General features: G+C 45.2%; 1 protein-coding gene across 1 annotated transcript in view; it reads left to right on the top strand.

The window, feature by feature from the left end:
- Positions 1 to 13,430, top strand: part of IGF2R (insulin like growth factor 2 receptor) — a 158,733-nt gene that overhangs the window by 26,914 nt on the left and 118,389 nt on the right. Inside the window, 1 exon segment of the mRNA NM_001127613.1 lies at positions 10,278 to 10,417. Within this exon segment, the coding sequence (NP_001121085.1) occupies positions 10,278 to 10,417 (140 nt within the window).

Here is a 13,430-nt window from a genome sequence, read left to right as displayed (position 1 = left end):
AACATTGTTTGGGGATCTCTGAGGGACACCCACCTCTCCCATGGTCCCTGGGTTAATTTACTGGTGCTAATGACGTGGCGGGCATGCCACGCTGTGGGCGTGGCGACAGATAACTGACTGCCCAGAGTGGCGGAGGGGCCAGGTATTTTATTGCCTGTCCTTCCGGGCTGTTGGGACTTTCCGGATTCCACGTGTTCAGTCTCCCTGCGTGCCCTCCTTGCTGCCCTCTCCTCCCCCACACTCCCCCCTTCTCTCCCTTCCCCCCATACCTCATTTGATTGGCATGGGGGCAAGGGACATCTTTTACATTTCTGGCCTGGGGGTGGTCCAGTGGTTCCATTCATTCATTCAATAGTATTTACTGAGTGCTTACTATGTGCAGAACACTGTACTAAGCGCTTGGAATGGACAAATCGGCAACAGATAGAGACAGTCCCTGCCCTTTGATGGGCTTACAGTCTAATCGGGGAAGATAGGCAGACAAGAACAATGGCAATAGAGTCGGGGGGAAGAACATCTCATTAAACAATAGCAAATAAATAGAATCAGGGCGATGTACATCTCATTAAGCAAAATAAATAGGGTGATGAAGATATATACAGTTGAGCGGACGAGTACCAGCGGAGAGGGCGATGCCCTGCTGGTGCTTCCGAGTTCCATCTTGCCGCCTTGGCCAGTCATGAGTTGTCCCTGGTTCACCCTCTCTCCCCCGCACCCCCCAAATCATTTCAGCTGTCAGCTCCTTGCATTCAGGGCTTGTGTCTACCAACTCGGTTGTACTGTACTCTCCCAGGTGCTTAGTAGAGTGCTCTGCACACGAAAAGTGCTCAATAAATACCATTGATTGATTGATCTCACTTGGACTATACCCCATGCCTGCCGGCCAAGTGGGATTTTGAAAGTGAGGCTAAGCCAGGAAGGCAAGGATGTGAATTCTGTCAGCCTTCCCATCTTCCTCATCTCTCAGCAAACTGTCTCACTGCTCCGATGTATTAAAACAAAAAGCTCCGGGGGATCGTGGGAGAGAGGGCGACTTTTGGCTGGAGTAAAGCTCATTATCGGCAGGGAACGTGACTGCTAATTCTGTTGTACTGTACTCTCCCAAGTGCTTAGTACAGTACTCTGCACATAGCCCTCAATAAATACTTATTGAGTGGTCAGTTTATATTTTGCCTTGGGCTTTAAGTACAGAGCGCTTAAGCCAACATGCTCTCATGAAGCTCACCATGCTCCTGGCTCTGTCACTTGGCAGCTGTGTGACCTTGGGTGAGTCACTTAACTTCTCTGTACCTCAGTTCCCTCATCTGTAAAATGGGGATTAAGACTGTGAGCCTCACGTGGGACAACCTGATTACCCTGTATCTACCCCAGCTCTTAGAACAGTGCTCTGCACATAGTAAGCACTTAATAAATACCAATATTATTATGACGCCCTAAAACATTCCTTATGGGCTCTGGGGAATAGATGCTCTAGGAATTGATTAGAAAATTGACACTCAATTGATTATTCACTCACTCATTCAATCATATTAATTGAGCGCTTACTATGTGCAGAGCACTGTATTAAACGCTTGGAATGTACAGTTTGGCAACAGATAGAGACAATATCTGCCCAGCAACGGGCTCACAGTCTAAATCGGGGAGAGAGACGACAAAGCAAAACAAGTAGTCAGGCGTCAATACCATCAAGCTAAATAGAATCATAGATATATACACAGCATTAATAAATATATATGTTTTTAATGGTATTTTGTTAAGCACTTAGTAAAGTGCCAGGCACTGTGAGATTGCTAGGGTAGATACAAGATATCTGGTGGGACATAGTCCATGTCCCACAGTCTTAATCCCCTGTGATGCAGATGAGGTAACTGAGGCCCAGAAAGTGAAGTGATTGTGCGCAAGATCACCTAGTCAACATGTAGAACCCAGGAACCGTCTGATTCATTCAATCATTCAATTGTATTTATTGAGTGCTTACTGTGGTGCAGAGCACTGAAACTAAACACTTAGAAAGTACAATTCAGCAACAGAAACAATCCCTACCCAACATACGGGGGCTCACAAGTCTAGAAGAGGGAGACGGACAACAAAACAAGTAGACAGGTATCCACTACCATCAAAAATAGTTCAAATGGAATTATAGATACATGCATATCATTAATAAATAGAGTAATAAGTATGTACAAATATGCACAAGTGCTGTGGGTTCTTACTCCCAGGCCTGTGCCTTTCCACTAGACCACGCTGCTACTCATCATCAAATATAAGGGAAGTGAAAGCTTGTTCCTCATGGGAAGGGAACATATTACTATTCTGTTGTACTGTACCTTGGGAGACCAAGTGTAGCACAGTGCTCTGCACTTAGAAAGCAAGTCAATAAGTACCATTGGTGGATTGATTTGAACTGCCGGTGAGCTTGTCTCTACCCTAGTGTTTAGAAGAGGTGCCTAGGTACACATAGGAAGTGCTTAACAACTATCATTAAAAAAAAAAAAAATCATTGAGACGGTCTGAGACTCCAAGGATCCTGCGGTGGAGCCTCGCCCTCATTCTGCTGGGATTTAGCGTGGGCTAGTAGATAGAGCAATCCGGCCTTTCAGTCAGATGGACATGGGTTCTAAATCCTGGATCTGTCGCTTGACTGCTGTGTGGCCTGGCAGAGTCACTTCACTTCTCTGGACCTCAGTGACCTCATCTGTAAAATGGAGATTGACTGTGAGCCCTATGTGTGACAGGGACTCTGTCCAACCTGATTAACTTGTATCTATCCAAGCACTTAGTACAATTACTGGCAAATAGTAAATGTTGAACAAATACCACAATAATTATTTTTCCAGGGAAATGCCATTTTGTCTCCACACTCTGGCCCCTTTCCCTCTGACGGGCAGGGCAGACTAGCTTCCGTTGTCCCTGGGCCCACGGAGATCCCCATTTTGGACAGAGAGCACTTCTGACAATGCCAGTGGAAGGATTAGAAGCGATTTTACATCATAGTCGATGCCAGCCTTGTGCTTAAACGGTTTTCAGGGTGGGTTCCAGTGAGACTTCTGTTTTTAATTGTAGTTGACCTTGGATATTTAGGTTACTCTTACACCTGTTGTTTGGGCTAGAGGCATTTTTTTTTTTTCCGTTTTGTGTTGCCTTTGAAGACAGTTCTGGTTTCCTTAGGCAGTAACTTTGTAAAGACGTTTTAGTCTTTTTTTTTTTTCCACCCTTCAATCAACGGTATTCACTGGAGTGGCACTTGCACTGTATTAAGTCCTTGGGAGAGTACAGTAATAACAGAGATAGACCAACTTCCATGCCATGATGAGCTCTCAGTCTAGAGGGGGGAAATGGACATTAATGTAATTACAGATGTGTACATAAGAGCTGTGGGACTGTGGGAGGAGTGAATAAAGTAAAAACAAAAGTGCAAAGGTGACTCAGAAGGGAGTAGGAGAAGAGGGAAAGAGGCCTTAGTCGGGGCAGGCTTCTCACAGTAGGTTGTGCTTAAGAATTAGCTTTTATCTACCCTAGCATTTTAGGACAGTGCCTGGCACATAGTAAGTGCTTACCAAATACCATTTTTAAAAAAAAGACAGGCCAAGGAATTGGTGCTCAAGCTCTGCCAAATATTTCATTAACTATTAAATTTCTTCTAAAAGAATAGGATGGTTCTAGAATAATGGAGCAAAGGACAAGATAAGACATAATGGAGCTTCATTACTATGCTCCTCTCTGCTCTACTGCTACAGGAACTTACATTCTAGGTAGGGGGGGGCAGACAAACCCCAAGAGGACAGGGAAAATGTCTGTCAACTCTGTTACGTTGTGCTCTGCACACCAGTGCTCAATAAATTAGCTTAATTGATACCCCCCATTTTTTTCCTATTTGATTTTTCTGGTGCGCTTAAGTCCCCAGACCTTGGCATTTTGGTTTGTAAGGCAACGTTTGATCTAACCACTGGGCAGATGGATTGTGAATTTAGATTTCCGTTTGCTGTGTGGCCTATCATCGAGGAGGGGTAAAGCATGGAGGCAGGAGGAGAATCCAGCCCGAGGTTGGAGCGGAGAAGGAAAATGCTGTTATGTTTACAGGAGTCAAATAGCAGTTAGGGACCCCAATGGAGAAGTCAAGAAGGTCACCGGTTTTGGCCAGGGAAGGGAGAGGGCTGATGCCGGTGGAGAGCGGAGAGAAATAGTCAGGGGAATTGAAAATTTATGGAAGGAAGTGCACAGACTTATTTTAAGTGCCAAGTAGTACTCAGAGATAAATGATGACAGGATTAAGTGATTTCAACTCTTAGTCGGCTGTTTTCATTCAGGAAGCTACCAGGGGGTTTCATTTGTTTCCAGAGAGTTAGCCCTTGAGCTCAAATTTATGAAAGTGTAAGAAGGAGTCGGAATAGGGCTTTCCCAGCTGAAGATGCGGCTATTGAGGGTTGCCGTTAGATGAGGAGGTTGCATCAGTCTTCCTGATGACCCAAGCTTTGGGGGGATGGGGTGGGGGGGACTAGTAGTGCTGTCAGTGTGGGCTGACACTATCCTGTGAGGGCCTACTGCAACCCCCGCCTCAGGAAGGGTGTGTGGCTTTGACCCGACCATTTCCCCTATCCCGTATCTGTTTTAATATCTGTCTCCCCTTTTAGACTGTGAATTTCTTGGGGGCAGGGCTCACAGCTATCAACTGTTATTTTTTTCTTCATGGTATTTAAGAACTTACTTTGTTCATTCATTTGTTCTTTCATTTTCATAATTATTGAGCACTTAGTGTGCAGAGCACGGTACTAAGCACTTGGGAGAGTACAATGTAACAGTACACAGACACATTTGCTGCCCACAGCAAGCTTTCAGTTTAGATGGGGAGACAGACATTAATATAAATAAATTAATTATAGATAGATACATAAGTACTGTGTGTCAAGCACTGTTATAAGTTCTGGAGTAGGTACAAGTTCTATCTGGTTGGGCACAGACTGTATTATTCTTTCCCTAGCATTAATATAATGTCCTGCACACAGCACTCAGTAAATACCATTGATTGAGTCTATCCACTGGTTTCCTTGCCCCTTCCACATTCCCTTTTGCTCTGGGGCAAGAGCTCTCCTGAGTCCCATTCACCAGGAGGTTAAGAGCTGTTCCCCCTTCTCCCTCCTCCTCCCCACCCCCCACATACATCAGGTCTAGGGGTGGAAATGTCCAACTTTAAATCAGTCTTTCCCCCTCCCCCGGCCCCCCCCCCCCCCCCCAATCCCACCTCCTTTCCGCCCTGCCCGACACTGGTCTACTCTAAGTTCCTTGAGGGCAGGGATTGTGTCTCTCCCCAGCTCTGCCACTTTCCTGATGGGTGACTTCAGGCAAGTTACTTTATTTCTCTGGCCTCAGTTCCCTCATCTGTAACATGGGGATTAAGACTGTGATCCCCAACTGGGTCAGGGTCCGTGTCCAACCTGATGAGCTTGTGTATACCCCAGCGCTTCATTCATTCATTCAGTTGTATTTATTGAGCACTTACTGTGTGCAAAGCACTGTACTAAGCGCTTGGGAGAGTACACTATAACAATAAATAGGTACATTCCCTGCCCATGACGCTTAGAACAGTGCTTGACTTTTACTAAGCACTTAAATACCATCATTATTGCCTACTCTGATGTATTGCACTCTCTCAAGGGCTTGTTTCCCTGCTCTGCCCATAGTAAGCTCTCAGAAGATACCAAGGTTGGATTAGTCTAGTGAAATCCGTGCACTCATGGGCTTATGCTTGCAAGCCACCTTCTCCTGGGGTTAACCAGGACACTGAATTCCTACGCCTGGTTGATCAGCCTCATCCTTGGGGTGTTTGCCCCTGTGTTCTCTGCTTTCTGGTAATCCTTTAAACATTTCAAATATAGATAAAACCCTAAATTTTGGGCTGAGTAGGAGGTGGGTTTTTTGCCTAGCCAGCCACAGACAAGCTACAGTCATGCTTATCTCCTAGGAAAACGCAATCTTAGTGAAGCAGGCCTAAGCTTGTGGCTATTTTAGTTGTATTGCTTGCATAAGGGTTACTCAATACCTCACATTAGTAGCAATTGGTGACAGTATAAGTAAAGCCCCTGCCTGTAGAATAGATCTTTGAGATCAGGGGTTTTAATAACTGGAGCATAAGAAAGCAGCAGTGTTAATTAATCAGTCGAAACAATTGAGTGCATTCCCTGTGCAGAAGTGTTTGGGAGAGTACAAAAGAAAGAGGAATGTTTTGGGGGCATGGTACGCCCTTGGGAAATAATGAAGCCAACAAGTGACATTTCTTGCCCTCGAGCATGCACTCTAAAGCGGGAGGGGAAGCAGATGTAGAAGAACTCTCAAAAAGAATAATATAAATAATTGAATGTTCAGTTGAGGAGTGGAGAGATGCGTACTGAATGCCATTTTAGAAAAATGACCCAAGGAGGAGAGTGAAGAGACTGGACAGGGAAGAGACAAGAGCCAGATAGGCAGGGAGTGCCTTGAGGAGCTGCTGCAGTTGTCAAGGCGAGATATAACCAGTGCCTGGATCAGCACGGTTGCTGTTGGTTGGAGACGAAGGGATGGATTCTGGCAAAGTTGTGGAAGATGATCTGACCACATTTGGTGACAGACTTAGTCTTGGGGGACAGAGGGGTGTGGAAGAGAAGGAGGAGTCGAAGATAAAGCCGCGGTTGCAGGCTTGAGAGGCGGAAAGAACGGAGGTGTTGCCCGTTGCGATGAGGAAGTCACATGGAGGAGGGATGATGAGAATAGTTGAGGTTTAGACACACTCAATTCAGGATGCTGGTGGGACACAAGTGGAGAGACGTCCAGGAGCCGGGGAAGTGGGGTTTGTGTGTGTCAGTATTCTAAATGGGTGAATTTGATGGGGGTCTTTTAAGGGGCCGAGGTTCCAGGGCCCACACCTGGTTGACCCCCAAAGTCCAGGGATGATAAAATTGGATGGATGGACCAAAAAGGGTCACAGCTACAAGTTGTGGTCCAGGGGAGCGGGGAAGAATGGAAACGTCATCCTCCTCCTCCTCCTCCTCCACATTTATAAAGCCCTTCTGAGGAGCCGTCTTAGAAACCCCGTCACAGAATAAGATGCAGGTCCTGTCTTCAAGGAGGCCCAGACTAATGGGGGAAGACAAGTGGACACAAATGGCCAGCCACAAAATAGCCAGTAATTAAGCCATAGCCGCAGGTGATTTTATGTTGGTATTTATGTTGGTATTTATTAAGCGCTTACTATGTGCAGAGCACTGTTCTAAGCGCTGGGGTAGATACAGGGTAATCAGGTTGTCCCACGTGAGGCTCACAGTTAATCCCCATTTTATAGATGAGGTAACTGAGGCCCAGAGAAGTTAAGTGACTCGCCCACAGTCACACAGCTAAGTGGCAGAGCTGGGATTCGAACCCATGACCTCTGACTCCCAAGCCCAGGCTCTTTCCACTGAGCCACGCTGCCCCTCAAAACTAAATTTGAAACTAAAGCAACCGGTTAAATAATAAGTCTTTATTATAGTACTTGTTAAATGCTTACTATGTGCCAAGCCCTGTTCTAAGCACTGGGGTAGATACAAGTTAATCAGTTGGACCCAGTCCCTTTCCCACATGGGGCTCACACTCTTATCCCCATTTTCCAGATAAGGTAACTGAGGCACAAAGAAGATAAGTGACTTGCCTAAGGTCACACAGCAGACATGTGGCAGAGCTGGGATTAGAACCCAGGTCCTTCTGACTCCCAGGTCCGTGTTCTATCCACTTAGCCACGCTGCTTCTCTGCATGGTAAGGGGGTGGTTATGAGTGGCAAGTGTTGATAGTGACCAGGTTGGTGGGTGACTTGAAACGGAGGGGATGAGGAGGTGGAGGAAAGAGGGGGAAGGGAGGGAGGAGGTAGGTTAAGTGACATATGTTACCTTGTCAGTTTGCAAACCATCACTCATGCATTTATTGAGGGCTTTCTGTGTGCAGAGCACTGTCCTAAGCACTTAGGAGAGTGGCAATACTCTGATACTATATCACTATAACTGAGTTGTAATAGCACATTTCCAATTGTGCTATTTAAGTGCTTACTGTGTGCTGGCTCTTCGGGCTGGAATAGATTGAAGGTCATTAAGTCCCAGTCCGACATGGAGCTCAAAGTCTAAGTAGAACAGAGAACAGGTATTTAAACCCCATTTTTCAGCTGAGGCAGAGTGAAGCAAAGTGACTTGCCTCAGCTTCCACGGCAGACAGGTGGCACAGGCGGAATTAGAACTCAGGTCCTCCCTGGACATCCCACCCCCCTGCAGCGGCTCCCAAGCCGATTTGGGTGGCCAGGGTGAGGCAGGCCGGGAGGTCTCCAACCCAGTCCCCTCAGGCTCTGGGTTTATTTTTTAGGATAGGGGAGAGATGGGCATGTTCGAAAGCAGCGGGGAAGAGGCCTTTGGAGAGCAAACAGTTGTTCACAGAGTCTAATGAATCAAAAGCAATTTTTTTTTCCTTGAACGAACAGGATAATTCCTGGGTCCTTAAGTCCTAGAGAAGCATCATGACCTATTGGAAAGAAGCACGGGCCCGGGATTCAGAGGACCTGGGTTACCTGCTGGTCTGACCTTTATAATATCGCCAAGACCTGCCCTTTCCTCTCCACCCAAACGGCTGTCTTACTGGTACAGGCTCTCATAATATCCCGGCTGGATTATCGTGTCAGCCTTCTCTCTGACCTCCCTTCCTCCTCTCTCTCCCCGCTCCAGTCTATTCTTCACTGCGCTGCCCGGCTCATCTTCCTTCAGAAACGCTTTGGGCATGTCACTACCCTTCTTAAAAACCTCCAGTGGTTGCCTATCGACCTCCGCACGAAACAAAAACTTCTCATCCTAGGCTTCAAGGCTCTCCATCACCTTGCTCCTTCCTACCTCTCCTCCCTTCCCTCTTTCTCCTGCCCTCCCCCTCACGCTCCTCTGCCGCCCACCTCCGCTCCTCTGCCGCCCACCTCCTCACCGTCCCCCGTTCTCGCCTATCCCGCCGTCGACCCCCGGGCCGCGTCTTCCCGCGGCCCTGGAACGCCCTCCCTCCTCACCTCTGCCAAACTAATTCTCTTCCCCTCTTCAAAATCCTACTTAAAGCTCACCTCCTCCAAGAGGCCTACCCAGACTGAGCTCCCCTTTTCCCTCTGCTCCTCCTCTATTCCTCCTTCACCTTTCTTCAGCTAAGCCCTCTTTTCCCCCCTTTCCATCTGCTCCTCCCCCTCTCCCGTCTCTCCCCTCAGCACTGTACTCGTCCACTCAACTGTATATATTTTCATTACCCTATTTATTTTGTTAATGAGATGTACATCACCTTGATTCTATTTATTTGCTATTGTTTTAATGAGATGTTCATCCCCTTGATTCTATTTATTGCTGTTGTTCTTGTCTGTCTCCCCCGATTAGACTGTAAGCCCGTCAAAGGGCAGGGACTGTCTCTGTTACCGATTTGTACATTCCAAGCACCTAGTACAGTGCTCTGCACATAGTAAGCGCTCAATAAATACTATTGAATGAATGAATCCCGACCCTGCCACGTTTCTGTTGTGTGATCTTGGGCAAGGCACTTCATTTCTCTGGACCTCATTTCTGACGTGTAAAATGAGGATGAAGACTGTAAGCTCCGGGTGGGATGTGGACTGTGTCCAACTTGATTATCTTGTATCTACCCCAATGCTCAGTATGGTGCCTGGCACATAGTAAGCGCTTAACAAATAACATTAGAAAGAAAAAAGTTCTTCATTTTGTTTTGTCCGTGGGGGCCTGACCAGTGAATATAGCTAGAACCAAGACTAACTCCTGTTCCGGCCCTTGTGGCAGTGACCTCAGCAGTGTTTTTGGGTTTTAGGATTTTTTTTTTAAAGGAAGAAATGCTGTTTATCACTACTTGAGGTCTAATTACCACAGACAGAGCTACTGTTTTCTAAAGTGTTACAAAAACGTGTCCAATGTTTACTGTTCTGCATAGGCTAATAGACTGATAAAGAAAAAATGATCCAGTACAACCTTTTCCCTCTGGGTTAGACCAATTTTCCTCATAGTTATTAGAATATCTTCCTGCTAGTCTCAAAACACAGTTGTTCACAAAGGCGGCGTTTTAAATTCTCATATCTGACTCAACAGCAGTAGCACGACAGGATCAGATCAGACTTTAGGAAACCGTCTTTGAGAGTCTCAAGCTTAGCATGTTTTTTTCGTTGGTTACCAGATCTGACTTAATTAGATTTCAGTGCCATTTGGCATGGACTTCTAGAAAGTGTTGTCTGACAGTTTGCTTATCTTTCCTCTTTTAGATATACGTGGGAAGCAGTTGATACCGAAAAGAATATAAGTTACACAATGAACCTCTGTGGCAGTGTAAATATTACCCAATGTGGGTCATCAAGTGCTGTGTGTGCATATGACTCAATGAAAAAAGGCTATCATTCAGTAGGTAAGTTCATCGATGTTTCTACTGTAAGGTTCTAACAATGTGGGAAGTTTTGAAATTTTCCAGCACTGATTGGCCAGCCTTCCCACTAATGTGAAACTGTTTCTTGGCTCATTTTTGAGGAATCATTTGCATGACAGTTATAAGCACAGTGTTTTTTCCCCTTCACACTGAGTTCAGACCCTTCAGAAAAGCTTCCTAAGACAATCAAACCTAGTATGGCTGCCTTTTCCACACCTTTTAATGTTCCCTGTGTTAATTTGAGACACACACACACACACACACACACACACACACACACACACACACGACAGTTTTGTCCAAAATTGCATTACTGGCGTACTAGATGTCCAATAGGTGACATACTTTTTTAATGGCATTTGTTAAGCATTTACTATGTGATAGGCACTGTATCAAGCACTGGGGTAGACACAAGTTAATCAGGTTGGACACAGTCCTTGTCCTCGTGGGGCTTACAGGCTTAATGTCCATTTTACAGATGAAGGAACAGAGCGAATGAGCTGTTTTTCTAATTCTGTATGTTCCTGTGGAGTGGGAATGGGTAAATGAGTGATAAATCTATAAATTGGGGTTACACAATACTTTGACATTTGTTAGTATCTTTCAGTTGTCAGTAGCCCAAGTCTTATTTTAAAGCTATTGTTTCTGAGCTAAATTATGCCAGGATATATTATTTTCCATAGGTCAGATTATTTGATTAGAGAAAATTTGCCTAAATATAGGGTAGAGAATAGAAAGAAAAATATGTTTCTTAACCAAACTCTTGATTTTAGCAAGTATGTTATGCTTTAAATTGTCTGTTAAAGTTGTGATTTTGTCCAAATAAGACTTTATCTATGAAGCAAAATGTACATTGATGAGATCCAGTTGGAGAGAGTGGATTAGAAAGCCACATTAACTGGTGTTTGCATAGTAATAATAATTGTAGTACTTTCTGAGCTGCACTGTACTAAGCAATGGGGTAGTTAGAAGATCATCAGGTCCCACATGAGGCTCACAGTCTAAGTAGGAGGAAGAGCAGGTGTTGAATTGCCATTTATCAGATGAGGCAACTGAGTCAAAGAGAGGTGAAGTGACTTGTCCTAATTCTCACCACAGAAAAGTGATGAAGCTGGGATTAGAACCCAGGTCCTCTGAATCCCAGCCCATGCTCTTTCCTTTAGGCCCCACTGCTTTAATCGAATCAAATGAAGTAGACCAGGTGGTGTCCAAACCTCTTCTGGAAGTCTGTGATTTTGGTGGATAGGGTTAGGGCATCTTTAATCCAGTCCTCCGAGGTGCCTGCACTGTTCTAAGCAGTGGGGCAGATAAAAGCTCATCAAGCTGATCGCAGCCCATGTCCCACATGGGGTTTTATAACCTTAGTCCCTATTTAGCAGATGAGGTAAACTGAGGCCCAGAGAAGTGATGTGACTTGCTCAATTTCACACAGACTCTATATTTGTTATGGGAATGTGTCTGCTAATTCTGTTGTACTCTCCCAAGCACTTAGTACATTCCTCTGCACATGCACCTAGTTGGTGCTCAGTAAATACCATTGAATGACTGAAGTAGCAGAGCCGTGATTAAAGTTTAGTACAGAGCCTGGCACAGGGAAGCATTCAACCATGTTAAAAAATAAAAAGGCACCTGACTGACCACTGGATTGGCACTGCTGTTTTTGTAATGGTTCCAAGTTCCGGGTTGGCATCCACAGTTTACTTTTTTATTGATGTAGCCCTCGCTCAGCAAAAGCATTGTTGCTTAGCCACCCGTGCCCACCCCTAATGACATCAGTAAAATGCGTACTACGTGCCAGTCACTGTACTAAGCAAGCCCTGGGGAAGATAAAAGATAAAAATAGGTTGGGCAGAATCTGAATCCCACATGGGGCTCACAGTCTTAATCCTCATTTTAGAGCCGAAGGACTGAGGCACAGAGAAGTGAAGGGACTTACCCAAGGCCTCCTAGCAGACAAGTGGTGGAGCTGGGATTAGAACTCAGGTATTCTAGATTCCCAGGGCTGTGCTCTTTCCACTAGGCCAGAAGGGGTTACAGTTAGTTCCAAAATGTGTCACTGTGCATATTGGGTAGTCAGTTGGTAGGGAATTTAGAAATGCACTTCTTTCAGCAGACAAATGTCTGGCTAGATTGTGTTGTGGTGCTGGAAAGCTGTGAGCCTCATTTGGGATTTATTACCTAGACTGTGACCTTCATGGGGGAGCTGAGCTGATTATCTTGTTACCTACCCTAGTGCTCAGTACAGTGCTTGGCACAAAGTAAGGGCTTCACGTGTACTCGTCCGCTCAACTGTATATATCTTCATCACCCTATTTATTTTGTTTATTTTGTTTAAACATTTAAATAAACATAAACATGTACATCACCCTGATTCTATTTAGTTGCCATTGTTTTTATGAGATGTTCTTCCCCTTGACTCTATTTATTGCCATTGTTCTTGTCTGCCTGTCTTCCCCGAGTAGACTGTAAATCCATCAAAGGGCAGGGACTGTCTCTATCTGTTGCCGACTTGCTCATTCCAAGCGCTTAGTACAGTGCTCTGCATATAGTAAGCTCTCAATAAATACTATTGAATGAATGGATGAATGAAAAATCGTTGATGTGTGATGCAAACTTTCCATAATGGGGGATTTGTCCTCCTTTTGGGAGCACAGAGTGTATCAGATTTAAATGCGTAGAGGCAGGGGTTGGATGAGCCCATCTTTTCCAGCACCTTGTAGCCAGCTTTGTGATTATCTTGATCAGACTGTAAGCTCCTCTCTAGACTGTAAACTCCTTATGGGTGGGGGAATCTGCCAATCTGTTAATTCTGGTGCATTGTATTCTCGCAATTCATTCAGTCTATATATATATATATATATATATTTAGTATTTAGTGAATGCGTACTGTGTGCAGAGCACTGCACTAAGTGCTTAGGAGAGTACAATATAACATTCCCTGCCCCCAAGGAGTTTACAGTCTCCTTGGTTGAGCATACAGTGCTCTGCACATACT

This window comes from Ornithorhynchus anatinus, chromosome 2 (genome assembly GCF_004115215.2).
Source record: "Ornithorhynchus anatinus isolate Pmale09 chromosome 2, mOrnAna1.pri.v4, whole genome shotgun sequence".
NCBI lineage: Eukaryota > Metazoa > Chordata > Mammalia > Monotremata > Ornithorhynchidae > Ornithorhynchus > Ornithorhynchus anatinus.
Note: the sequence above shows the minus strand (reverse complement) of the source record. Positions and strands in the feature narration are given on the sequence as shown.